At 36.9% G+C, this 26,925-nt stretch overlaps 1 protein-coding gene across 6 annotated transcripts in view; it reads left to right on the top strand.

Moving 5' to 3' along the window:
* The window catches only part of GOLGA4 (golgin A4), a 117,368-nt gene that overhangs the window by 84,589 nt on the left and 5,854 nt on the right, over positions 1 to 26,925 (top strand). For all 6 annotated transcript variants that reach the window (XM_019794551.2, XM_019794549.2, XM_019794550.2 and 3 more), the window contains 6 exons: positions 6,329 to 6,442; positions 6,589 to 6,609; positions 6,969 to 7,037; positions 9,523 to 9,598; positions 17,434 to 17,537; positions 22,461 to 22,547. In XM_019794551.2, coding sequence (XP_019650110.1) covers positions 6,329 to 6,442; positions 6,589 to 6,609; positions 6,969 to 7,037; positions 9,523 to 9,598; positions 17,434 to 17,537; positions 22,461 to 22,547 — 471 coding nt within the window. The remainder of the gene's footprint in view (positions 1 to 6,328; positions 6,443 to 6,588; positions 6,610 to 6,968; positions 7,038 to 9,522; positions 9,599 to 17,433; positions 17,538 to 22,460; positions 22,548 to 26,925) is intronic.

Genomic DNA, 26,925 nt, shown 5'->3' with positions numbered 1-26,925 from the left:
TCTTTTTGATTTCTGATATCATTTATTTGAATCCTTTTTTTCCCAGTGAGTCTAGATAAAGATTTGTCAATTTTGTATTTCTTTTTAGAGAACCAGATCTTAGTTTCATTGATCAATTTTCTATTGTGTTTTTAGTCTTTATATCATTTATTTCTGTTCTAATCTGTTATTTCCTTTCTTCTTCTAATGTTGGACTTCTTTCATTCTTTTTCTAGTTCCTTGAGGTGTGTGTAAACTTAGTTTGTATATTTGAGAATTTCATGTTTCTTTTTTTTTTTTTTTTTTCGATTTTATTTCTTTATTCGACAGAGATAGAGACAGCCAGCGAGAGAGGGAACACAAGCAGGGGGAGTGGGAGAGGAAGAAGCAGGCTCACAGTGGAGGAGCCCGATGTGGGGCTCGATCCCGTAACGCCGGGATCACGCCCTGAGCCGAAGGCAGACGCCTTAACCGCTATGCCACCCAGGCGCCCCAAGAATTTCATGTTTCTTGAAATAGACATTTATCGCTAGGAACTTCTCTCTTAGAACTGCTTTTGCTGCATCCTATAAATTTTAGTATGCTTTATTTCCTTTTTTGTTTGTCTCAAGATTTTTAAAAATTTAAACTGTTATTTAAATTTAAAATGTTATTTAATCTCCACATATTTATGAATTTTCCAGTTTTCTTTTTGTGTGGGTTTTTTTTTTTTAACATAAGTTTCAGGTATACAACATAGTGATTCAGCTTCTCTGTTATGCTACACCCACCATAGTGTAGCTACCATCTGTCAACATACAATGCTATTACAATATCATTGACTCTATTCCCTGTGCTGTCTATGCCTTCCAGTTTTCTTTGTGTAATTAATTTCTGGTTTCATACTGTTGTGGTTGGAAAAGATGCTTGATATGATTTCACTCTTCTAACTTTATTAAGACTTGTTTTATGGCCTAATATATGATCTATCTTAGAAGATGTTCTGTGTGCACTTGGGAAGATTGTGTATTTTGTTGCTTTTGGATGGAATGTTCTGTATATTTCTGTTAAGTTCATTTGGTCTAATATGTCATTTAAGGTTATTATTTCCTTATTGATTTTCTGCGTGGATGATCTATCCATTGATGTAAATACAGTGTAAAGTCCCCTACTATTATTGTATTGCTGTCTGTTACTCCTTTAGGTCTGTTAATCTTTGCTTTATGTATTTAGGTGCTCATACGTTGAGTGCACAAGTATTTGTAAATGTTTTGTCTATTTTGTTACTTTGACCCCTTTATCACTATGTAATATACTTCTTTGTCTCTTATTTTACAGTCTTTGTTTTAAAGGCTTATTTTGTCTGATATGAGTATTGCTACCCTGGCTTTTTTGTTTGTTTCATTTGCATGGAATATCTTTTTTCATCCTTTACTTTCAGTGTGTGTGTCCTTACATCTAAAGTGAGTCTCTTGCAGCATAATGTAGATAGGTCTTGTTTTTAATTTATTCAGCCATTCTGAGTCTTTTGATTGGAAAATTTAATCCATTTACATTTAAAGTAGTTATTGATAAATATATGCTTATTGCCATTTTGTTCATTGTTTTCTGGCTGTTTTTATAGTTCTTCTCTGTTCAATGCTTCTTTCCCTGTGTTCTTGCTTTATATTTTGGTGACTTTCTTTGGTGATATGCTTATATTTATCTTTTGTGTATTTACTGCAGTTTTTGCTTTGTAGTTACCATGAGGTTTACATATAACAACTTATAACATTCTGTTTTAAGTTGATAACAATTTTAAGTTTGATCCCATTGTAAAGCCCAACGTTATAATCACTCCTTGACATTTTATGTTTTTGATGTCACATTCCACATTTGTTTATATAGTGTATTCCTTAATTCATTATTGTAATCATAATTATTTTTACTACTTTTGTCTTTTTAACTTCAGACTAGCTTTACAAGTGATTATACAGTAGATGAAACAACCACCTCTCTCAGTCTTGAAGAATTGGCCTCATGTAGGAGATGAACCTTATTGTTCAACTCTGCCTCAGCTCTTGGTTGTTTCTTAAACCTTTGAGCTTGTCCAAGCAACCTGTTATATTTTTAATAGTTCCTAGTAGTTGAGGATGTGCCACCAACCTGTCAGGATTTCAGAAGGGAGAATCTCAGCACCTAGATTCATGTTGATGGAAGCCAGACGCTCAGGCATCAGCTTTTAAAACTATGCAAACATATATAGTCCTGTGGGACTGCAAGCAAGTGTAAGCCCTGCAGGGCAGCAGAGGCAAGCAATCTGGAGGTGTACCTTGAGTGGCAGTCACAAAAATCAGGGTTCCAAATGAGTGTATAAACTCTTTTCTGGGTTACATTGGCAAGCTAGAGCAAGGCAGAGAAAGGGGAGCACTATGATGGCATCTACAGCCTGTGTTCCCTGAGAGCATGTCCAAAGGCCACAAAATGTATGCCAAACCTGAAGCCTGCCCCTCAGGCCAAAGCTCCAGGACAAGCAAAGAAGCCTCCTTCACAGAAAGATTGGGGGGTATACTTCAATCCACTGTGTCCCAGGGGTGGTAGTCTGCCAAGAACCATCTCTCCAATTGCTGTAGTCCCATGGGATCCAGGAATGCAAGCCATCTTGGCCACCAGGGCCAGGTGATCAAAGGGTGCCTCTTGGGCAGTAGTGGCAAAAACTGGGACAGCAGACACATGTAAAGCTCCCCTCCAAGAGACACTGATGCTGTGGAGTATGGCAGAGGGTGAGCTCAAAGATGGCCTGAGGAAAGGATTACATGTGCATGTTTAAGTAGAAGCCTTCTCCTTAGGCTACAGTTATGATTAACCAGTAGGCCTCCTTCACACAAAGTGTGAACTCCTGTGTCTGTTGTCTCTTGCTGTGCCCTTGGGGGTGGTTAGCTATTTAAGATTTTCCTCTGTTGGTTACAGCCCTGTGGGACCCATCCAGCACTGTCCACCAGAGCCAGTATGGCGGTGTTCCCTGGCAGCAGCTGTGAAAATTGGGGCACCAGATGGAGCTATGAGCTCCTTTCTGTATGACATTGATTATTATAGTCTCATGGACTAGGAACACAAGCTCCCCTGGCCTCCAGAGCCATATGATCAAGAGGTGTCCCTCTAGGTGACAGCTACAAAAATCAGGGCACCAGATGCCTGTAAAAGTTCCCTTCTGGGAGATACTGGTGCTCTGGAACATGTCCAAAGGAGCGTGCAAAGATGGCACCCGCTTGTCTGTGTCCCTGGAGAGTATTCCAGGAGGCTCCTAGGTGTGTGTTAAATTAGATGTCTGCCCTTCAGGCCAATACTTTAATAGAAGCAAGTGAGTCTCCTTCACTTTGAGTCTGGATGCAATTGGCCACCTCTGAGCTGGGCCCTGGGGTGGGTGAGTCCAGGCACAGGAGCCCTTTAAGAGTGCTTTCTCAGATCACTAGTTTTGTGAGTCTCAGGCTGTGAATCTTATTGTTTTTCAAAGTTAGGTGTATTGGGGGCTTGTCTCTCAAGTATATATCTTAAAAGTTGGGATACTCAATGTGGGTTTCAAACCCTTCGCTCCTCAGGGAGAAGTTCTGGGTTTTGAGTTTCCTTCCAGTTGTTGGCTGTCATGTTGGGGATGGGATTTATGACAAGGTTGTGTTTTAGCCTTTCCTACCCACTTCAGTGTGTGTGTTTTTTTTCTTCAGTGTGCCTGATGTGTAGCCATCACTCAGCCAGGCTTTTTTTTTTTTTTTTTGGGNTTTTGAGAGGAAATGGTTCCATATGTAGCTGTAGACTCAGTGTGTCCATGGGAGGAGGTGAGTTCAGGATCCTTCTGTGTCGCCACCTTGAACCAGAAACCAGTGATTAGTTTCTTCCATAATATTGCACTGTTTTATGTAAACAGAAACAAAAATGAAATATGTTCTTATTTTTTCCCTTTTCTACCCAAAAGTTTGCTTTTTGAATATTCCTTTCTGCATCATCTTGTTTTCACATATAGTGGTTTTTAGAACCCCTTAAGTGGAATTAATTGCATCCGTGTTCTTTTGGTACTCACCTGTATTCATTACTTCACTTATAATATGAATTTTTGTCATACATACATATGTGTGTAGGAAAATATTAATGTGTATGTCCTCTCTCCTAGATTGTAAGCATCTGGTGGGCAGGTATTTTGTTACTCATCTCTAGTCTTGAAGACCTAGCCAGATACTTGGCATGTACTAGACACTTGGTAAATTTGAAGGAGGTGACATGTGGTAGGACAGGGAAGAATCCATTTGGGAAAAGGGAGTGATGATATCTCAGAGGAAGAGTTGAGCACTCATGTCAGCTTGAGTAATAGCCTGGCCCCAACTCAGAGCAATCCCACTGGGAGGAAGTAGCTTGGCTACATTTGGTATAAAACTGGTTTCCTTTTGACATTGACTATATATTAGTGATTTGGCTTTGGCATAATAACTAGTCTTTCAAACATGATTTCCATGGATGTGCATTAACATTCTATTTAACTGGTTATCCTTATTGTTTTTACTTTGAAATACGCAATACTGGTTTTTTTTCCTCCTTGTTTCTAGTTGAAGACTAGAAAGCTTTTATAAAGGAATTTACAAAATTGTTTCTAAAATTAGAAATAACACAGAAGGGATTCTTTCCTAATTCTTAGAAGGCTTGATTTAGATGGTATCCCACAACTATCAAAGGAAATGTCAGGCATAGCTAACTGTCAAATTAAAAATCTGGGCCTAGGAGAACCTGGGTGGTTCAGTCAGTTAAACGTCTGCATCTGCCTCTTGATTTTGGCTCGGTTCATGATCTCAGGGTTGTGAGATTGAACCTTGTGTCAGGCTCCATGCTCACTGCGGAGTCTAAGATTCTCTCTCTCTCTTCGCACACCCCCCTCCCCACTCTCTCACCAAATCAAATCAAATCAAATCTGGGCCTAACTGAATAAGTAGGTGTAGAAGTGATCCTTTCAAAGGTGACTAAACCACATTGACACAGACATCCACACAGGATATGCCATGGTATACTAAAAACAGTAAACCAAGACTGGGCAATAACATATTTACAAGAGTTTGTGGTTGATGGTGTTTAGGGATTGAGGCTAGGTTCAAGTGAGCTTCGGTGGGGGAGATGTCCAAGGAGGCTGGTTACTAGACCTCTCTCCTTTGCTTATGTTGCCAGAAGGAGTTTGTTCTTCTTCAGTTAGTCTAAGTTTCATGACCAGTGGTATTTCAAAGTAAATTTTCCAAGTGTCCATATGCTTCATTGGCTTATTTTGTGCCATGGAGCCTCTCTCTTTTTGTTTGCTTTTGAGGATGATGTTTCTTGGTTCTGTCAAGTCAGCTTCTATTAAATCAGATACCCATTTGTTGCTGTTTTTCCTGTTCAGTCTCTTACTCAGCAAACACTTGTCCTGTCTTCATTACTCAGTCTGATCAATATTCCAATTCCAAATGTTCTTTTAGCACAAATGTTATTTATTATAAGATTTATAAGAGCAAGAAGAGGTCTGGACTGCTCTGTACAATAAATCATGGCAGTTATTAAGACAAATGAAGAAATGTAGAGTGGGCAATAGCGTTTACTAGGGCAATCAAAAAAGAAGAGAGACATGATTTGTATACTGAATTTTCTAAGTAAGATTTTTGGACCAATAAGTCACATATACTTTTGCAGCCTTGTCTATTTTTTTGCAAAGTCCAGGGCAAATGGAGATATTACATGGTTACTAATACATTGTACAATAATTTTTTTTTCAAAAATAGACTTTAGTTGTACATTTTTGGGGACAGATGTACAGATGTTCAGGTTTGCTGAACTGGGACAAAGAATCATTTCTTCATTTACACAGTTTATCCAAAGGGCTGGGAAAAACCTCCACAACTTCTTGTATCAGTAAGTTGCCGGCTGGTTGATCAGTGCTGTGCCTAACAGTATCTACTAGTTTGTATTAATGGATATTTTCTGGAAATCAAATCCAAATGTGGAAAAGGGCAGAGTCCCTAACACATAGGCTCTGTGTTCAAGTTCTGTCACCACACTGTTACATACCTGATGGTCATTCAAGTCTGGGAACCCTAGCTTAAGGGGAGTGAAACTGCTTGATGGGCTTTATGGGGTGGGGACAGAGGGAGTGAGGGGGGGGAACAGTAATATTACAGGAATAGCAAGCGTGGTGTTAAAAGTGGGGCATGAAAGGTGTTTGAGCATAGTCACGAATGACAATAGAAGCAGTGGTTTGTGTCTCCAGAAATGTTTAGGTATTTGTTTCTTCTTCAGAGGTAGTTTTCTCTATACTGTGTTTCTTCTACGATGTTCTTTTTAATATGTTCATTAGCACTTTTTCTTTTTTTTTTTTATCCTAAAGGCTCGTGAAGAAGAAATGACTGCTAAAGTAACAGACCTGCAGACTCAACTGGAGGGGCTACAGAATAAGTACCAGGAAAGGCTGCAGCAGGAGGAGAACCCTGCCGGTGACAAAGTGAGAGGAACTAGACTCTCAATCTTACCACTCTCTTAAGACTAAAACACTAAATTCTTATTTTCTTGTGATTTCAGGGTTCCATTTTATTGTTTCTTATAGATTTTAGTGTAGTATATACTCATTTTTTTCTTTTCCATTTTCAGATAACAATTATGGAGTTACAGGTAAGACTAGTTCTTCACTGAATTTGACTAAAGACAGTATATTTTCAGCAGTATTTTGTGGGTTTTTTTTTTTTAAGATTTTATTTACTGATCTGAGAGAGAGCATGAGTGGGGGGAGGGGCAGAGGGAGAGGTTCAAGCAGACTCTCCACGGAGCAGGGAGCCCCACCCAGGGCTCTGTCGCAGGATCCTGAGACCATGACCTGAGCCAAAGTCAGGTGCTTCACCGACTGAGCCACCCAGGAGTATTTTGTGTTTTAAAAGTTAAAACATAAAGATGATTTACCAAGCAGTGCAATAGTATATCCAGGCAATGATGAAACCCATATGCATTTCAGATCTGACTTCTTATTCTTTCAGACACAACTAGCACAGAAGACTACTCTAATCAGTGATTCAAAGTTGAAAGAGCAAGAGTTCAGAGAACAGGTACAGGTTTAATTGCTGCCTTTTATTTTGAACTGACTGCCTTAATCTATGTTCATATGTACTTGGATCTCATTTAGCTAATTTTTAAAGAACAAGCTGATATAATACTGGTTTAATAGCTGGCTTTGCAATTTTGTCTTACACAGGAAATTTTATTTCCAAATCTGAAGTTGCTGGAAGATATCTCTTAAATTCATGATCACATGTATTTTTTTTTAAGATTTTATTTATTTATTTGACACACAGAAATAGTATCGAGAGAGAGAGCACAAGCAGGGGGTGTAGCAGGCAGGCAGAGAGGGAAAGGGAGAAACAGGCTCCCCGTTGAGCAAGGAGCCCAATGCGGGGCTCAATCCCAGGACCCTGGGATCAGAACCTGAGCTGAAGGCAGCCGCTTAATCGACTGAGCCACCCAGGTGCCCCCATAATCACATGTATTTAAACAAGAACGTTTACATCTTATTCTTTCTAGTACTCAACATCTTGGATAAGAATTTGTGTTTGTTTTATTTGTAATAACTTAAGTCTTAAAAAAGATGTTTTTGCTTTTATCAGAGGGAAAATATGTTGGCATCAATCTTTACTACTTTTTCCTTGTAAATTGTCTTGATTTAATAAATTTTGTCCATGTATTATCCAGTAATTAGATTTAAATAGGACTATGTATATATGTCTAGAAGGATGCATAAGCATGAAAATACCAGTCTATGTGTAACTGTGGTGCGTCATCTTTAGTAGTCTTTTTTTTCCAAATTCTGGAGGGATAGTGATACAAGTCAGCAGGGGGAACGCTACATCTCCGGTTATTTTCTAGTTTTTGTTTTGTTTTGTTTTAAAAATTTATTTGAGAGAGAGCATGCACATGCAAGCGGGGGAGGGACAAAGGGGGAGGGAGAGGGAATCTCAAGTAGACTCCCTACTTAGCATGGAGCCCCACATGGGGCTCAGTCTTACAACCCTGGGATCATGACTGGAGCTGAAATCTAGAGTTAGACACTTAACTGACTGAACCATCCAGGCTCCCCAATTTTCCAGTTTTCTTAAAATTCATACATATAAAAACCTTGACAATTGTTGAAATTAGGTGATGGATAGGTACATATAGGCATTGATTGTACTGTATTCTCTGTGGTTGATTATGTTTGAAAACTTTCACAGTATTTTTTTTTTAATCATAAAAGTAGATGCCAAGTCCCAGTGCTACTTTATTTTTTTTCTACTTCCCAGTGGTTTATCTTTTCTCATCTATTCTCAAGGTTACTGCTTTAAAACTCCCTTCTTGTAGCATTCTCAAATCTTCAAACTGTGCTAGCATGTCAATTTTTGTATTAGTTATTTTTATGGTGGTAAGATACACATAACATAAAATTGGCCATTTTAACCAGTTTAAAGTGCACAATTCATTGACATATGTAGTTCATTCACAATGTTGTGAAACCATCACCATTATCCAGTTCCTGAACATTTCATCACCCCAAAAGGAAACCTCATACCCATGAAGCAGTCACTCCCCATTACCTCCTGCCAGCCACTAATCTACTGTGTCTGTAAATTTGCCTGTTACGAGTATTTTATATAAATACAATCACATAAAACATAGCCTTTCTTATCTGGCTTATTTTACTTAGTATGATGTTTTTCAGGTTCATCAGTGTAGCGTGTATCAGTACTTTATTCCTTTTTATGGCTGAATACTACTTCATTTTATGAATATACCATTTTTCCTTCATCAGTTTATGAATGTTTGGTTTATTTCCACCTTTTGGCTATTATGTATAGTGCTGTCAGGAACATTGTGTACAAGTTTTTAGTTGAGCACCTATTTCCAGTTCTTTGGGGGTATATACCCAGGAGTGGAATTGCTAGATCATTTGGTAATTATATGTTCAGCCTTTTGATGAACCACCAAAATACATAGTGGCACCATTTTACATTCCCACCAACAAAGTTATATAAGGATTCCAATTTTTCCACATCCTCACCAACGAGTTTTTGGATTATAGCCATAGTAGTTGGTATGAAGCAGTATCTCATTATGGTTTTAATTTGCCTTTTTCTCATGACTAATGCTTGGGCATCTTATTATCTGCTCGTTGGCCATTTGTATGTCTTATTTGGAGCAATGTCTGTTTAAGTCCTTTGCTCATTTTTTAGTTGGGTTATTTGGTTTCTTGTTCAGTTGTATTCTTTATTCTGAATACAAGTCTCTTATGAGATGTGTGATTTGCAAGTGGTCTTTTCACTTTCTGATAATGTCCTTTGAAGCACAAAAGCTTTACTTTTGATAAAGGGCATCTTATATATTTTCTCTTTTGTTGTCTGTGCTTTTGGTGTCCTATTAAAGAAACCATAACCATTTGTATTAATTGTATTCACATTCTGTCTTAAGTATTAAAGAATTTAGTAGCTACAGCAGTCCTTTTTTTTTTTACATATGATTTCCGTATGAATCTTATGATATGATTTGAGTATTTGTTACTTTTAGATTCACAGTTTAGAAGACCGTTTGAAGAAATATGAAAAGAATGTATATGCAACAACTGTGGGGACTCCTTACAAAGGTAGGAATGATCTCTCATGTTATCCATGGTTATCTCTTATTGCTGGGTTTATGGAGGAGTTTTATTTTTGTTTTTCCTAAACTGCTCTTTACAATGAATATATTTTACCTTGTAATTCACCACTAACAGCTAGTTTTAAGGAAAAAATGATAATAATCTAAAACAAAAATAATGCATATTTTTTGCAAAAAAAAAAAAATCCAACAGTGCTGCAGTGTGTAAGTGGAACTGCAGGTTCCCACTTTATTCTGCACTCTCCGGATGGAACCAACCTAGTGGGAATTTATGTATATTTTCCCAGACTGTTCTGTATGTATGCAAACATTTATTTAATCTACTAAATGCACTCATATAGACACAGTTATATCTTTTAGATGATTCTGTCTTTTACTATTACCATAATGTTACAATTACTAATTTTAAACTCGCATTTAAGGAGAAAATAATTTCATAAAAATTCTTATATTCAACATAGGAGAGGGTGATTTGGAAACATTCTCTTGATTGAAGTAATACATGCCACATACAGAGGATTTTAAAGATGAACTTGAGTGTTTACATAGTTGTTCCCTTGAGATGTTCGTGATCCTTGAATAATCTCATAACAATTTTCCCTTCTGTTTCACTGCCTCACTTCATTAAGAATAGTTTTATTGGGGCGCCTGGGTGGTGCAGTCGTTAAGTGTCTGCCTTCGGCTCAGGGCATGATCCCAGCATTCTGGGATCGAGCTCCACATCAGGCTTCTCCGCTAGGAGCCTGCTTCTTCCTTTCCCACTCCCCCTGCTTGTGTTCCCTCTCTCGCTGCCTGTCTCTGTCAAATAAATAAATAAATAAATAAAAATCTTAAAAAAAAAATAGAATAGTTTTATTTTGCTAACTGTTTTGTAAAGCTTTCTGCTTTTTCAGGGAAGCACTAGGGCATAAATCTAAACCATTTTACATTCCTTTGTGTTTTTGAAAGCTCTTACTGCAATTAAATAATACAAGATATTATACAGTTTTTAATTGAATTAAACAAGGACTTCCTTTGGAGTCTCTCCAAAATGCTCTTCAAAACAAGAGAAAATCAGCTTGGAAGTGTCTTATGGCTCATTGCGGAGAAGACTCCTGCTACAAGGATTGTTTGCCATATCTAAGTCAACACATATATATATATTTTTTTAATATTTTATTTATTTATGTGACAGAGAGACAGCCAGAGAGAGAGGAACACAAGCAGGGGGAGTGGGAGAGGAAGAAGCAGGCTCCCAACGGAGGAGCCCGATTTGGGACTCGATCCCAGACCGCTGGGATCACGCCCTGAGCCGAAGGCAGACGCTTAACGACTGCGCTACCCAGGCTCCCCTAAGTCAACACATATTATTGTCAGCTCAGCTGCGGACTCAGTGCTCAGCAGTGCGTAGAGAATAATTTGATTCTTTTCATTAGTTTCAACTTAAGATTTTTATAATTTTCTTTTTTTCTCAGTTTTGAATTGTAAAGTGAACATGTACAGTTGATTTAATAACTAACACATATACAAGTCTCCTCTACCATCCAAACGTAGAGCATTCCTGTGATAGCTTTCATAAGCCAAAATGGTGTAAAGCAAAGAAGAAGTTACCGTTAGTTTATATGAAAAATTTTTTTAGCATTCCCAGGCCCAAAAAATATCCTTTCTTAGGCTTTTCTAATACCTTAGGACATGTCTTGCTAACAAATACACAAAATAAATCGAGATAAAGCACAGATGCTTACACAGACAGTAGAGATCAATGGCAGCTTGATGCTGAGGAAGGAGCTTGGTGGAGCCACTCTTGCTGCTGTGAGTTTGTGCTGCTTCTATAAGGGCTCGCCGCAGAACAAATGCTCAACACTATTTCCACTTTTCGCCTTTTTTATAAAAGCAAAAAACCTCTTCAGATTTTTTTGGTTAGCAAAGACAGGTACTAATGTAGGTTTTTGTAAAAGCGAAGTGGTGTAACATGAATTTTCAAGAGGCAGGGGATACCTGTGTAACACCAAGTGCCAGGCACTGTTCTGTATATCAGCTCATTTAATTCTCTCACCAACCTGGTCAGTCTAGTTGAATATGCACATTGATCTCTTCACCATGCTACCTCTTTAAAGAATAGAGTAGAAAGCGGGGCGCCTGGGTGGCAGAGCGGTTGGGCGTCTGCCTTCGGCTCAGGGCGTGATCCCGGCGTTCTGGGGTCGAGCCCCACATCAGGCTCCTCTGCTGTGAGCCTGCTTCTTCCTCTCCCACTCCCCCTGCTTGTGTTCCCTCTCTCGCTGGCTGTCTCTCTCTGTCGAATAAATAAATAAAATCTTTAAAAAAAAAAAAAAAAAAAAGAATAGAGTAGAATGAGCATCCACTACGCAGGAAGAAATAAAAAGCTCCTAGTTCTTCAGAAACCTCTGTGTAGGCCTCTGCAGTAATAGCTTTATTCCTCCCCTCTACTGACTTTTTTTCCCTGACTTTATGTTAACCATTCTCTTGTTCTTTATTGTTACCAACTATGTATATATTTCTAAGCAACATTTTGTTTAGATTTTGGTGGTTTTGGAACTTACTGTAATAGAATCATACAGTAAGCTTATATTTTTTCTTTGGCTTAATGTAAGTTTTGAGATGCATCCGTGTTGTGTGTAGCTCTGGTTCACTCATTTCCATTTATTAATTTTGTACATTCTTGTACAAGTCTTATGTGNGCCCTGAGCTGAAGGCAGACGCCTAATGACTGAGCCACCCAGGCGCCCCTCTTTTTTATTTTCTAAGATTATCTATCATTTTCTTATTGATTTGTAGGAGTTTTTTAAAAATTCTAAATATTAATCCTTATTTATATGTATATATACACATTATAAAAACAAGGATTACTGTTCAGAATATTTTATATATATAGTAAACAAATTGTACTAGTTGGTGTNTCTTGTACAAGTCTTATGTGAAAGATTTTCTCTATACAGCTAAGACTGGAATTGCGGAGTCATAGGATATGAACATTCTTGTGCACATCCTATCCTAGGTTGGCCAAACTAGGTACAATTTGAAGATAATGTAGGAAACTGTTTTCTATATTTTTTTGTACTAATTTTCATTTTCACCAGCAGTGGATAAGAGCTCTCATCACTCCGGCTCCTCAGCAGTGCTGAATTTATTAAGGCCCTTTAATACTTCACTTATTAAATCCTGTGCTGTGATTTGTAATTTTAATTACATCTCTGTTGTTAGTAATCAGGTTGAACATCTTATTTGATTGTCCTTTTTTTAAAAAGATTTTATTTATTTATTTATTTGAGAGAACGAGAGAGCAAGAGTGTGCACGGGCAAGGGGAGGGGCTGAGGAGAAGGGAGAAGGAGAGAATCTCAAGCAAATTCCATGCCAAGCATGGAGCCCGATGTGGGAATCAGTTCCACGACCCTGAGATCATGACCTGAGCTGAAACGAAGAGTTGGACTCTCAACCAGCTGCGCCACCCAAGTGCCCCGATTGTTCATTTTGTATTCATTCATTTTACCTGTGTATATTTGTTTTGTGAAGTTCCTCTCCATTTCTTTTTTATTTTTATTTTTATTTTTTTAANTTTGTTTAGATTTTGGTGGTTTTGGAACTTACTGTAATAGAATCATACAGTAAGCTTATATTTTTTCTTTGGCTTAATGTAAGTTTTGAGATGCATCCGTGTTGTGTGTAGCTCTGGTTCACTCATTTCCATTTATTAATTTTGTACATGCCCTGAGCTGAAGGCAGACGCCTAATGACTGAGCCACCCAGGCGCCCCTCTTTTTTATTTTCTAAGATTATCTATCATTTTCTTATTGATTTGTAGGAGTTTTTTAAAAATTCTAAATATTAATCCTTATTTATATGTATATATACACATTATAAAAACAAGGATTACTGTTCAGAATATTTTATATATATAGTAAACAAATTGTACTAGTTGGTGTTTTCTTTCTTTATTGTCTTCCTTTTGAATTTTTTATTACGGAATTTTTTTAGACATATAGAAAACTAATGAATATGATATATAATGAACACACATGTACACATCAGCCACCCTCCAGAATTATCAAGACATATCTAATCTTGGTTCATCTGTACCCCAGCCTTTCCTTTCCTTAGTCCATTAGATTATTTTAAAGTAAGTCCTATATTATATCTTATTTCATATGTAAATATTTTAGTATATATCTATACAGAGAATTGCTTAGAAATAACTATGGTACTGATATCACAGTTAAAAATTTCATAGTAATTCCTTAATCAAATAACCAGTCAGTATTCAAACTTACCTGTACTTTTATAAATGTTTTCTGGTAGTGGTGGGGGGAAACAGTTGATTTCTTTGAATCAGTAGCCAAGTAGTACCCATACTACTTTGATTGAGAAATCACTTAAATCTCTTTTTAAAACCCTAGATTCTTTGTCCCTCTCCCTCTCCCTTTCTCTCCTCTTTTGTTATTTATTTGTTAAAGAGGCCAAATTACTTGTTCGTAAATTTAAGGCATTCTGAACTCTTGGTGTTCCACACCCCCATAGTTAGAATGAGGGGCTTGGTCAGATTTAGATTTGTGTTATTGGCAATAGTACCTCCCAGAGGGAGCTGAACTATATGTTGTTTCACATCAAAGACACATGTCTTTCTTGTAACTGCTTTCACACAGTTCCAGGTATCATCAGTCTGACTCATCACCTTTCACCTTAGATTTTAGCACCCAATGGGGACCTGTATGCCAAGATCTGTTGTTGCACTAGTCATTGTTTAACGGTGATATTCACATTCTCCCATTTCTTGTGCAGATGTTAACTGGAATTCTTCTGTAAATGGAAATGTTCTCATATTATCTGTGTGGTTGCCTTGAGGTATAGCTCTTACAGGGAAAGCAGGATAAGTTCTTTTTACCCAATTTAGTTATTCCATATTTTTGAGGGTCTGTTTTAGCACCTGTAGTCTGTTCCAGTGATGGATTTGTCTGTGCCTGCTCTAACACTTCACTCTATTAGTTATGATGACTTCATAGCCTATCTTGCTGTTTAGCTGGGGAAGCCCTCCCACTTTATGTTTTTCAAGAGTGTCTTAGCTATCCTTAGCTCTTTGAATGTCCATTTAAGTTTTAGAATCAGATTGTCAAGTTACATTCACAACACACACCCAGACCTGAGAAGATTTTGATTAGGATTGCATTGAATTTATTGAAAAATTGAAGAGAATTGGCACTTCTGTGGTATTGAGTCTCCAACCCATAATTATGATATCTTTCAGCATTTACATAGGTCTTCTTTAATACCTGTCAGTAATGTTTATTGTTCTGAGTAGTTCTCTTGTACCTCTTTTGTTACATTTATTCTTAGGTGTGATTGTAAATGTAAAATTAGTTTTTTATTTTCCAATTAAATAAATGCATGTACAGTTTTAAAGAAAATCTTAGCCAAGCCTCCTTTTAACTAAAATTATCTGTAATACACTTAGTTGATTAAGATTGTGTTAAGTGTAGTTAAATGGATTTTCCAGTTGTACATTTTGGAATTGGGCCCAGGTAAAGTATTGTATTAAAAATGCTGAGTAGGGGCGCCTGGGTGGCTCAGTTGTTAAGAGTCTGCCTTCGGCCCAGGGCGTGATCCCAGGGTCCTGAGATAGAGCCCTGCTGTGAGCCTGCTTCTTCCTCTCCCACTCCCCCTGCTTGTGTTCCCTCTCTCGCTGGCTGTGTTTCTCTCTGTCAAATAAATAAATAAAATCTTTAAAATAAATAAATAAATTAATTAATTAAAAATGCTGAGTGGTACTCAGCTAAAGTTATTTGGAAAGACTCACAAGAAGCAATGGGTAGACAATCTTGCAAGCATCTTTATTTGAATAACTAATTTCCACTCTCATTGCTTAAAACCCAAAGTAAGAATTATAAGAAGAGGAAGAAATTTCTTTTATATGCCACTGTTAGGGAGAAGACAGGAAAGGGTACATGCATTGAAAAACAGTACTAATTTACTTGTCCAGGAAAATGGCTATACACAAGTTATCTACATGTTTATAATAATAAAATCAATTATTTTCTGAAAAGGGTACAACATTGTAAACTCTTACATTTTGCATCAATCTAGAGGAATGAAACACTTAAGTATGATATATAGATAAATGGCTTTTGAAGAGGAAATAATGCATTATCATTATTCAGTTCTGGTTGCACTGTATTTGCAAAGTGCTGTTTGAGTGATTTGGGACTTTAAAACTGTACACTTTTAAAAAATGAAATATTCCAAACATACAAATGCATGCAAAGTAAAGATCAAGTACAAAGACTGGTTAACACCTGTGAATTCACCCTCTAGAACATTGCCAGTGCTCCTTGGGCTGCTCTTCAGTGTCCTGTCTCTCTGTTCTCTCCCAAGGGTAACTTACCACTGTTAACATGCTGCAGCATATATACAGTTACCTAAAACAATTGACCTTAATGTTTTACATGTTTGGGGCTGTATAGAAATGATCTACTGTATGTATTCTGCGTATTCCTGCTGTTTTTTCACCCAGCATTATGATTTTGAATTTCATTTTTCTAGAAGCTATGGTTTAACCATTTTGAATGCTGAGTTTAGTAATAATACATTATATCTGTATACCATATTTTATGTATTCTCCTGTTGGTGGACCTTTGAATTGTCTCAGTTTTGCTTTTATAAACAGTGTAACTGTGAACACTTGACTTCTGGTGTGCATGTGAAGCATTTCTCTAGGATGTATTGGTAGGAATTGAACTTTTGCATCATAGAATATGCTTGTCTTCCACTTCATGAAGTTCTCAAAGTAATGCCAAGTTGTTGTCTGTAGTGGTTGTATCCGTTCACACTCCACAGGCAGTGCACAGGCATTTCCATTGTTCTGTATATTCACAGGTGCTTGGTATTATCTGACTTTTAGGATTTTACTAATCTCATATGTGTAAATAGTACTCCATGAGGTTTCATTTGTTTGTTTCTTTTTACTAAACAAATGGTGGTTTAATTCTAAAGCCAAAGGAAATGTAAAGTTACAATGAAAGACTACTGTCAACTTTGGCGTTTAGAGGTTCACGTATTGTTCATCGTCCTATAATGGAAATCTTATTGTATTATTTTGCTGCACAGTGTGATTTCCTATATTCAGTTTTTTAAAAATCCAGGGTTATCAAGGTATATATTTACACATAATATTCAGTGTGATTTCATATACCTGAACTGTATTTATTGTTTACTTTTAGGCTGAAATGGGGCTTGGTTAACAGATGGACTATAACTTTTTATGACCGGCTTTAAGATGTTGAACCAGAATATTTGAAAACCACTAAAATGGCATTAATATTTCATACGTTTTTGAGTTATTTTATTTGTCCTGTGTATCCAAAGAGTTTTGAAAACTTGATTTAAATTTAAGTGCTTTTACATTTGGAATACTAGAAAAACTAGAATTCTGTTCTGAGATACTAAGTTCTTAGTTAATAAAAATGATTACTGATTTTAGTCATTGTAGAATATCTGAAGCCAAGCACATAATATTGAGGAGAGAAATACAAGTTTTAAGAAATCTTAATATTCCCTGAGTATAGTCTTTTAAAATTGCCATGCCAATAGGAGGAGAAAAGGAGGAAAAGATGTGAGAAATAAAATTGCTATAATAATTCTTATTTTCTCTTCCAACGGAAAATACAAATTGGAATGCTTTGTGTATGTATATACAATACAGTACAATATAATTAATACAAGAGAGATGCCTCACTTTATTCCTTTGATTGATCTTTAGTTTATCTAGTGTCTAAGTAATAAGTGGTTTATCTGGTTTTTCTTTACAACTTGACCTGGGTTTTTTTATTTGACAGGTGGCAGTTTGTACCATACTGATGTCTCGCTCTTCGGAGAACCTACCGAGTTTGAGTATTTGCGAAAAGTGCTTTTTGAGTATATGATGGGTCGTGAGACTAAGGTATAAATCATTTCTGGTGATTTGGCATGTGGCTTAATTTAAAAAGAAATGTGCCCACTTTTAATACTTTAGTATACATATTGATGCTGTATTTTTACTGTTGGCAGACCATACATGCTAATGATAGATAATAGGTAATTGTGTTATTGTTCTTAGTTTACCAAAATGAATTGTCAGATCTTGCTTATATTTGTTACAGTTAAAAGATATTAATTTTAAAAATACTGTTGGATGATGCTGAGTACTAAAAATTGAAATTTCATTAACTTAATACTTTGTGAAACGTGGCTATTTTTATTTTTGACCTCAAATCTTAAAGTTAGGAGAATAGATTTCATTTTCATGGAAACTTTAGGGTAATGTTGAAATATTAGAAATGGCCATAATTAAGAATTAAGTAGTAGACTACATAATTAAGTAGTCGCTTAGAGATATTTAGAAATATTTTACTTTAGTCACTATGAGAAAATCATTCCTGTACATATGGAATATCAGTCGTTAAAATTACCACATTATATAAGTAATAGTGCTCGGCTGAATTTGTTTTCTGGAATGTCAAATTTATAGTAGGCTTCTTGAGTATATGGTCTTATCTTTTTGTTTGTATCCCCTGCAGTGTTTTTAAAAAAGCCTATATTGGACTTTTGGTACATGTATCTTGAATTGAATTGAATATATTTATGGAAATTCATGAGCCTTTCCTCAAAATTTTTCATTTAAAGCAATTTCTTTTCAGACTTTGCTTTACCTTTTTACCTTCATAAACTTTTACATTGTCCATATACCTTGGCTGAGAATGGGATCATGAGTTTTCCATTTTTAGAAGCAATTGGTATTTTAACTTATGGGTCTGCAGGGGTTACTAAGTCAAGGAGTGCCAGACCAGTTCAGGGATTAATTTGACAGATATATTGAAAGCCTAGAAAGTAAGAGCATAAGAAAATCTCTTAAAAGAATATGAATTTATGGATTATAGATTCGGCTAAACACTAGGAGTTATAGGGCTATAAGTCATTTGAATCCTTAATATCTATAGAAATCTCATTTCATTGTATCAAATAGTTTCAAATTAAAGTAATATCTAGTGTGATCCTGAAGATGTAACGCAGGAAAGGTATGTTAATTCATAGTAATTCAATTTTTTTTTTCTTAAAGGACTTTTAAAAAAATTCAAATAGTAGCTAAAGCTAATTTTCTGCTTTTTAAAAATAAAGCTAATGAAATACAATGATCTCTTATTAAGTCGTTATTAGATAGTAGCCTGTAGCTGAGGTGGGGTAGATAATTTAATGTTACCTTGTTATTGCAGGGAAGGGAGAAGGGTGTATCTTTAAAAAAAAGTAGCTTCTCAGAACTTTAGCTATTTTGGTTCATTTGGGAATCTAAAGCTGTGATACAGTGTTGCTAAATAAATGATTTAACCTTTTCTTGATCTGTGAAATGAAGAGACTGGCTTCCTCAAACTGTGTCTTCTGGGGGTTGCGAACTGTGGAGGATGAGATCTATACAGAGTTTGAGTCCTCCTTAAGAAAGACCCAGCACAAGCATTGATGTGTTCTGGGGCAGTGCCATTCAGCCAAGGGCAAGCTTGTGCTTTCAGGGTTGTGCAGCTTGTTTTAGGCTGTGACTTAGGAACCAGATGGAAGGGGTGTCCTCAGGGCACAGGCAACCCTGTTTAATACCTGACTGGGACTCTATGTGGCAGAGTGTTCTCTCTGGTCTTTTATCGTCAGCATTCAATGCATCTGGTTACTACAAATGATTAGTCTGTCATTCTGCCATCACATTTTACAGGTAAATATAGAAAAGCCGTAGCAGATACTCAGCTTAATTTACTGCTTATTTACTGAGCGCTTGCTGTATGTGGCCCTTTGTTTATCACCATGATGGGTAGAAAGATGAAATTTGACACTATCCCTAATTTTTTTTTTATATCATCCCTAATTTTAAGGAGTTTACTGTATAGTAGGAAAGTGGACCTGTTCGCAGTTAAGCATAACATGATACAGACTTTCGTTGGGGCTGTTAAGAGAGGCATAGAGTTCTCCTTTCACTTGTGGGAAGGTCAAGGAGGACATTGTGGAAAAGCAGGTGTATCTGCTGGGCTTTAAAGCCGGGTCGGGGGTTTGTGGGGATGGTTAGATTTTAATAGATGAACTCAGACGGGAGGGAAAACCTAGACAGGAGGTCCAAAGCAGGAAGTTGAGTGTGGGTTTTGGAATGACAAGTAGTCTGGTCCAACTAAAACACTGGATCTGTGGTGGAAGTGACTCCTTTTAGGGCTGCACAGAGTGTGGAGGGCATGGAATGGTTTCAGAGTTTTACCTGTAGGGATTGGTGGGGGGTAGTTAGCCCTTGAGCAGAGATTGAAAAGAGCAGAGCTGGTTTTAGACATATCTTTTACTAATTTGCTTAATTTCTACACATTAGTGAAGAATTTGAAATGGAGGCCAGGTTGTGGTTTTAGAGTGAGCCGAAGTATATTGTGGCTTTTGTGATTTGATCCTCACCTGCAGTTGTATCTTGTCCAGCAGGATATGTATGTCATCCCACCTGTGTTTCTTCATCTGCTTTTGCACACAGTAGTGTTCCTTATTTTATGAGGCAGATGATTCATTTAAGAAGACCACATGTAGGACACACATTCTTATGGTATGAAGCTAAAATAAGTGTCCCTTCTTTCTTCTGTCCTTCACTTTCTTTTTCTAGGGTTTTGATCCTCCATGCTAAATTCTGCCTGTTTTCTTTTTCAGTAGAAAGTGTTTCTCATCCTAGCCTTTATTAAAGCTTCTCCCTCAAGAAAACCTGGGAGGAGATATCACCTCTAAACCAGGTGGCTCATTTGAATTTTTCCTTACTTCCCAGGGCCTGGGGATATTACGTATAGAATAGACAGTCTGAGTTCTTTCCCAGGATATGGCAAAGAGCCTGGGCTTCTCTGTTTAAATTTTCTGGCAAGCCAGGGAAAAGCTTTAAGTCTTTACTGGGTAATCTGCTGCAGTTTCAGGACCACTGATGAATTTAGAGGTGGGTTTCTCATTAACATTATCTAGAAACGTGAAGAGACAACTAGCAACAGTTTGGGGTTTTCTTGACAGACGTGTTTCTGTATGCATGTATGTGGTTTCATAGTGAATATAAGTGGACTTTTGGGTACTTTGAATCTTAGCAGCTATTGAAATTAATTCCCAAAAGCAATCTTCATAGACAGTATACCAAAAACCATGAAAAATTGCTTCAGAGTGTTAATGAAAAGAATACTGAAATAGTCACTACTTCGTATTTCTCTTGTCATTTCGTGCCACATATGCTTAGTTTCTAGACTGGTTTAGCATGGAAGATTCCGTTCTCTCTAGGCAATACGGTTTAAAGGATGAGGGTTTTGTAAAATGCTTTTGGAATTCTCCAAGAACTGTGTTATTTTATTTTATTTTATTTTATTTTTTTAAAGATTTTATTTATTTATTCGACAGAGATAGAGACAGCCAGGGAGAAAGGGAACACAAGCAGGGGGAGTGGGAGAGGAAGAAGCAGGCTCCCATCGGAGAAGCCTGATGTGGGGCTCGAGCCCATAACGCCTGGATCACGCCCTGAGCCGAAGGCAGACGCTTAACCGCTGTACCACCCAGGCGCCCCAAGAACTGTGTTATTTTAAGTGGTATTTTTTTGATCCTCAAAATGGCAGAGGTAAAGATGAAAGGAAGGAAGAGGGCTGAAATCTTGCTGTGTATGGGGTTTGTGGTAGAAGAACAGTAGTAGTTGAAATAAGTATTAGAAGTATGTAAAGTGCCTTGCCTAGGCTTGGCATATAATAGGAATTTTAAAAACATTAGTTTCTTTCCTTCCTGGAGATAATTATACATATACATTATGTATGATGTGAGTTTGTAAAATTTTTGGTTAACTCCGTTATGTCATCTTTTTCTCAGTGACTTCTCTAGTCCCTCCCCCCTCCCGTGTACACACACACACACACACACACAAACACACACACACACACACACACACACACAGAGTCTGTGTAACTGTGAATGAAGAATGTTAGAGTGAGTTCTCTAGGTGACCCTGCCATCCTCTGTGGGAATCCTCAGGGGAGAGCACTGGCACCTGAATTTGTATGTAAGCACTGAACTTGTTATCCTACTTATTTCGTGAGTGTATCTTATTTCATAAGGTATCTTCTTTCCTCTCTGTCTCCCTCAAAACATCTCATCTTGATACAAAATAGGGAATTTCCACCTTTGAGGAGGATTTTCCACGAGCTTTTGGGTGACAGTCTGACTTACGGTATATTCATTTAGATCTGCACAATTTATGATCTTGTTTTGCAAGCCACCATGTGTAATGTTTTGATTCATCATGTTTCCTACCAAACAAAACATCTTGTGTTTATTTAAAATGTAACTTGTATCTCTATTAGGCTGATGTGCTGCATGTTGTAAAAAAATACCTACTAAGCATGTTCATGTTCATGCAGTAGACCATGTTTATGAGATATATGATGTGATTTAGCTAAAGCTGAACTTGGGAGTATCTAATTTTGATTATTTAGAGCATATGTTTGGCAATACATCACTTTCTAGATAGATTTCTATAAATAAAAAGCCTAATAAAATCAATGAGTAATAAAGTTTCATCTTAAATGAGACAAAGGGCCAAGAGCATTAGAACTTTATATAGCTTCATGCTATTGTAATTGCATCTTCTTGAAATATCAACCCAGACATTGTGAGGAGTCCTTTTAAATTGAAATTCTAGCGTTGGCTGTTATTTCCTTGACTGATACCTTCACATCATACTTCTTTGGTTGTGGCTTCCATCGAGAGCACTAAAGAAACCCACCAGCAGAACATGTCAGAATGGGGTGAGACCTCATCTGCTTCACTGTCTATTAGAGATCATCTCTTGTTGTTTTTCTTGTAGACCATGGCAAAGGTTATAACCACTGTACTGAAGTTCCCTGATGATCAGACTCAAAAAATTTTGGAAAGAGAAGATGCTCGGCTAATGGTAAGCTTTAAAAGTAGGTTACAGATAGAAGATGACTTTAACCCATCTTTTTACATCCTGTTTCATTCACAAAGACTTTGAGTTGGTAAAAGACATTTTAAATGTTTAGTTTTTATTTTACTACAGCCTAAAAAATGAGAATGAATCTATATTAAGAAAGTTTAACCAAGGGCAAATATGAATTGATGTCCTCAAGGAAAGAATAGTCTTCTTCAATAGCATATATGAGGTTGACACCCATATATGCTGTCTGTGGGATTTCCAGAACTTGGGCTATTTATGGGAAGTACAGAGAAGGCATTTGTTCTGGTATCTCCAGTAATAATTTTAAAAATCAGGTTACACTATGATGTTTGATGTTCTATAGATTACATCTCTCTTTCCTACTTTTGTTGTTTTCAAATACAATAATTCTGAGTGAAGAATTTAAGCATTTTTGAGTTTTTGACATACCAGCAAGGGAAATGTAGATCACCGAATTATTAGAAACCTTTGTGTGAAGTCAGGTGTAATTGAAATGAAACAAATACACGCTTCGTAAATTATGCAGAATTATTTGCATGCCTAACTTCTTTTTGCCCCGGGCCAGTAATTCATTAAGAACATCCATTCTAAGCAGAATGTGAAATTTGTGAAGCCTCGGGTCCCACCCCAGCTTTCTCTTTCTGCTTCCTTTTCTTGTCTTGCTGGTAGCCTGCACCACCATTCACATCCTCCCCCGTTTCTTTGCTTGTTTCATGATCCCAGCACCGGTGTTCTCTTCTCCCTCCTCACTAACGCAAGTAAAGATCTTCTCCTTTATGATGGATTAGCCCATGTCTGAGTATCTCCAGTAAGAAGGACTAAGTCAGTAAACCTCCCGAAGCATTCCATATGATCTCGACAGAGTATGTCTCTTACAAAAGTTCTTGCTTATCTTGAACCCCAGTCTTCCTTCCTGTAGTGGTTACCAGTTTGTCTCTTTCTAACCCATGGAACTCAACTATAAATCTGTGGATAGCCTGAGTGGAAGACTTTTCCTCTCCAGACCAGACCCCCTGCACCTGTCAGTCATTTCTTTCTTTCTTTTTTTAATTTGCCTATTTTATTTATTTTCTTTTTAAGTTAGGCTCCATGCACAATGTGGGGCTTGACCTCGTTAGCCCTGAGATCAAGAGTTGCATCCTGGAGTGCCTGGCTACCTCAGTTGGTAGAGCATGCGACTCTTGATTTCAAGGTCATGAGTTCAAGTCCCTTGTTGGGCGTGGAGCATAATTACAATAAAGAAAAAAAAGTTTCATTCCTACCAACTGAGCCAGCCAGGTGCGATGCTTCTCTCCGCTGACGCATTATGCAGGGTCAGTCCTGAAGGAATCCCAGGCCTCAAGCACATCCTGACCTCCTCTTCCTTGCTTTCTATAAAGTCATCCCAGCATCCCTGACTTTTGTCCCAGTACTCCATTGCATATTGTATCATATACCTATTGTATATTTTCTGAGTTAGTTGCAATTATTTTGGTTAGCATTTAAGTGTTTTGGAAAGCATTCCTCCCTGTATCTAGTGGCCTGAAAAATATTGTTATACCTCTGTAGTTATTTCTGTTGATAAATATTTTTTATAAGAAGTATATCACTATGATAGGCCGGTGATGGGTAATGAAGGAGGGCATATATTGCATGGTGCGCTGGGTGTTACACGCAAATAATGAATCATGGAACATTGCATCAAAAACTGTACTGTATGGTGACTAATATAACAAAAAAAATTATTAAAGAAAAGTATATCACTATGATGTATGCCTTTGGTCAATAGAATGTTGTTTTAAATTATAGCAAAAGGTAATTCTAAAACCATGTAGTTACTCAGAGTAGTTTTCCTCCTCATTGAACAAAACAGCTGTGTCTTTGTGAAAATAAAACTCTCCAGTGCAATTGGAACCTGTCGACATGATTCTGTCATTATGATCCAGTTTAAGAAAATATTTTTAAATGATCTAATATACCTTTGTTCGTTCTCCCATGGCCTCTTTATCATCTTGATGTTGCGGTATGGCAAACTGTCCTCCTACTGTTGGGCTACATTTTATCGTGGCTTTGGCAATATGGCGGGAAATATTCCCCTTTATCCCGTACACACATGCAGTCTTAGACTGGTTTGTCTTGAAAGAAATGAATTGAATTGATACGTGTAAATAGTGAACCATGTAGAGAAAAACCTTTTCAAGCAGATGGAAATTTTTTTTTTCCTGGTTAACTAAAAAGAAATCTTTGAAAAACATTACACTCTTTATTCCTGAATAAAGTGGTATTCATTCTAGATAGGGAAGAAATGGTAACTGTTCGTTCCTTCCTGAAATAATCCTGCCTTGTCCCAGAGACTGACCTGCTCAGGAAGAAAGTCCCACTCTTTCCACTACTACTTCAAGCAGAGTCTTATCCATTATTAACTTTCGCTTAATGAATGAGTTCAGTCAGCAATCACCAACTCTTCTGTTTGCTGTGGCAGATATAGGAAAATTGAAGACATGGAAGATAATTGTTGTTGACCTTGTGGGAGCCTTTAATTTTAGGGAGAAGAGGTAGCACCCATTCATTGTGCACGAATAAAAGATATGTCTAGTAATATAATTCAGATAATAAAAATGGATGCTTAGGAAATATGAAATAATATATAATGAGCATGAAGTAAGGCCCAAAGATGGCTTATAAATCAATTTGAGTCACTTTTTGTTGGTTTGAGATTCTTGGTACTTGAGAGTGATTCAGGGTTGTTTTTACATTTGACGAAAAATTATGGTTGATGATTGAGAAAGTTGAACCAAGAGACACATTTGCCTTTAAGATTGCTGTCATTCGTAAAATGAGCAATAAGAATCATTGTCTTTGAACAAGTCACTTGAAATTATAACTTCTTACCCCTGTTCAATGAGCTGTAGCTGATTAAAACAAAACACTGCAAAAAAGAGTGACTTACCTTTTTCTAGTAGATAGTTAAGATATCCAATAGAAAGGTATTTATATCTTTTCAATGTGAATACATAAAATATTTTTCCAATAGAAAAATATATAACTGTATAGAAAACAGGTTTTTTAGGGGTTTATTATTATTATTATTTATTTATTTATTTTTATTTAATAAATGAGCATTTAAAAACTGTTTGGTGACATTAGCTTTAAATGTGTGTTCCAGTTGAATCTTTTCTGTGATTTGTTCTAAATGTGCAGCACAATTTTCCTTGTATTTAAAATCAGCACCTTGAGTGCTTTGTTATTTTAGCTTTGGAGGCTGAAAAGCTGGTAAAAGTAAACCAAAACAAACCCAAGCACATTACAGAGCTGCCTTCCCATCCATTAATTTTGGGAGTGCTCGAGACAGAGTGTGGACCACACTTTGTGCTGACGGTGTGCAGCCACGCCAGTGTTTGCATTATTTAGTGGGTGTTGTAGGAGGAATGCAGTCTAAAACTTTGCTTCATGACTCTGATGATTATGTATTTGCCTTTTGGCATTGATCAAAGAATTTCTGTGACTGCTGGTAAGCTGTTTCTCAGTATGAGCAAGGTAGGAGCAAGAGTAAATACAAAAGTCTTTGACTTGTCTAATTATTTTTTGCTGAATAAAACTGCTCCATGAGTATACCAGCAGCTTTTTTTTTTTTTTAAAGGAGAGTGTTATTATTTAGGATAATTTTATTAGAAAGTTTATTTCAATCAGGTGCTAACTCATCTTTTGAAATTTAGAGGTTCTTTTTATATAGACATCTCTTTTAAAAAGTGTTCTTAGAAATTCATTTTTCTTGTTAGGGTGCTAGCAAACTGAATGGCATGTTTCACCTTGACTCTCCTCTGAGTCAATAATTCATCTGAGCTTTTCAGCATTGTTGGATACAGAAGTTTTTCATCCCAGAAGAGGCTTTTGCTTTTTCATGGGCTCAGTAGATGCATGGAAGGTGGAGCAGGAAACAGGCACAAATAGGTACCGATGCAAAGTGAAAAATACTATACAGATAAAGTACGTTTTGGTTGTCTCAAAAGTGGTTTTGACTCTTGATCTTGTTAGAATTATACAATATGTGGTGATTGCAAAAGGACACATTGCGAACAATTCAGACGTTCATGTTTTCAGCTTCCCAACACTTCCCAGGCACTTCATCTCTGTTAATAGTTTGGTGAATATCCCCAGGCTTTCTAATAAGCTTTATAAATATATTATTTATAATTATTTTTTTAATAATAATTTTTTATTGGGTTATGTTAGTCACCATACAGTACATCCTTAGTTTTTGATGTAGTGTTCCGTGATTCATTATTTGCGTGTAACACCTAGTGCTCCATGCAATGTGTGCCCTCCTTAATATGCATCACTGGCCTACCCCAATCCCCCACCCCCCTCCCCTCTG

This window comes from Ailuropoda melanoleuca, chromosome 6 (assembly GCF_002007445.2).
Source record: "Ailuropoda melanoleuca isolate Jingjing chromosome 6, ASM200744v2, whole genome shotgun sequence".
NCBI classification, from domain to species: domain Eukaryota; kingdom Metazoa; phylum Chordata; class Mammalia; order Carnivora; family Ursidae; genus Ailuropoda; species Ailuropoda melanoleuca.
Note: the sequence above shows the minus strand (reverse complement) of the source record. Positions and strands in the feature narration are given on the sequence as shown.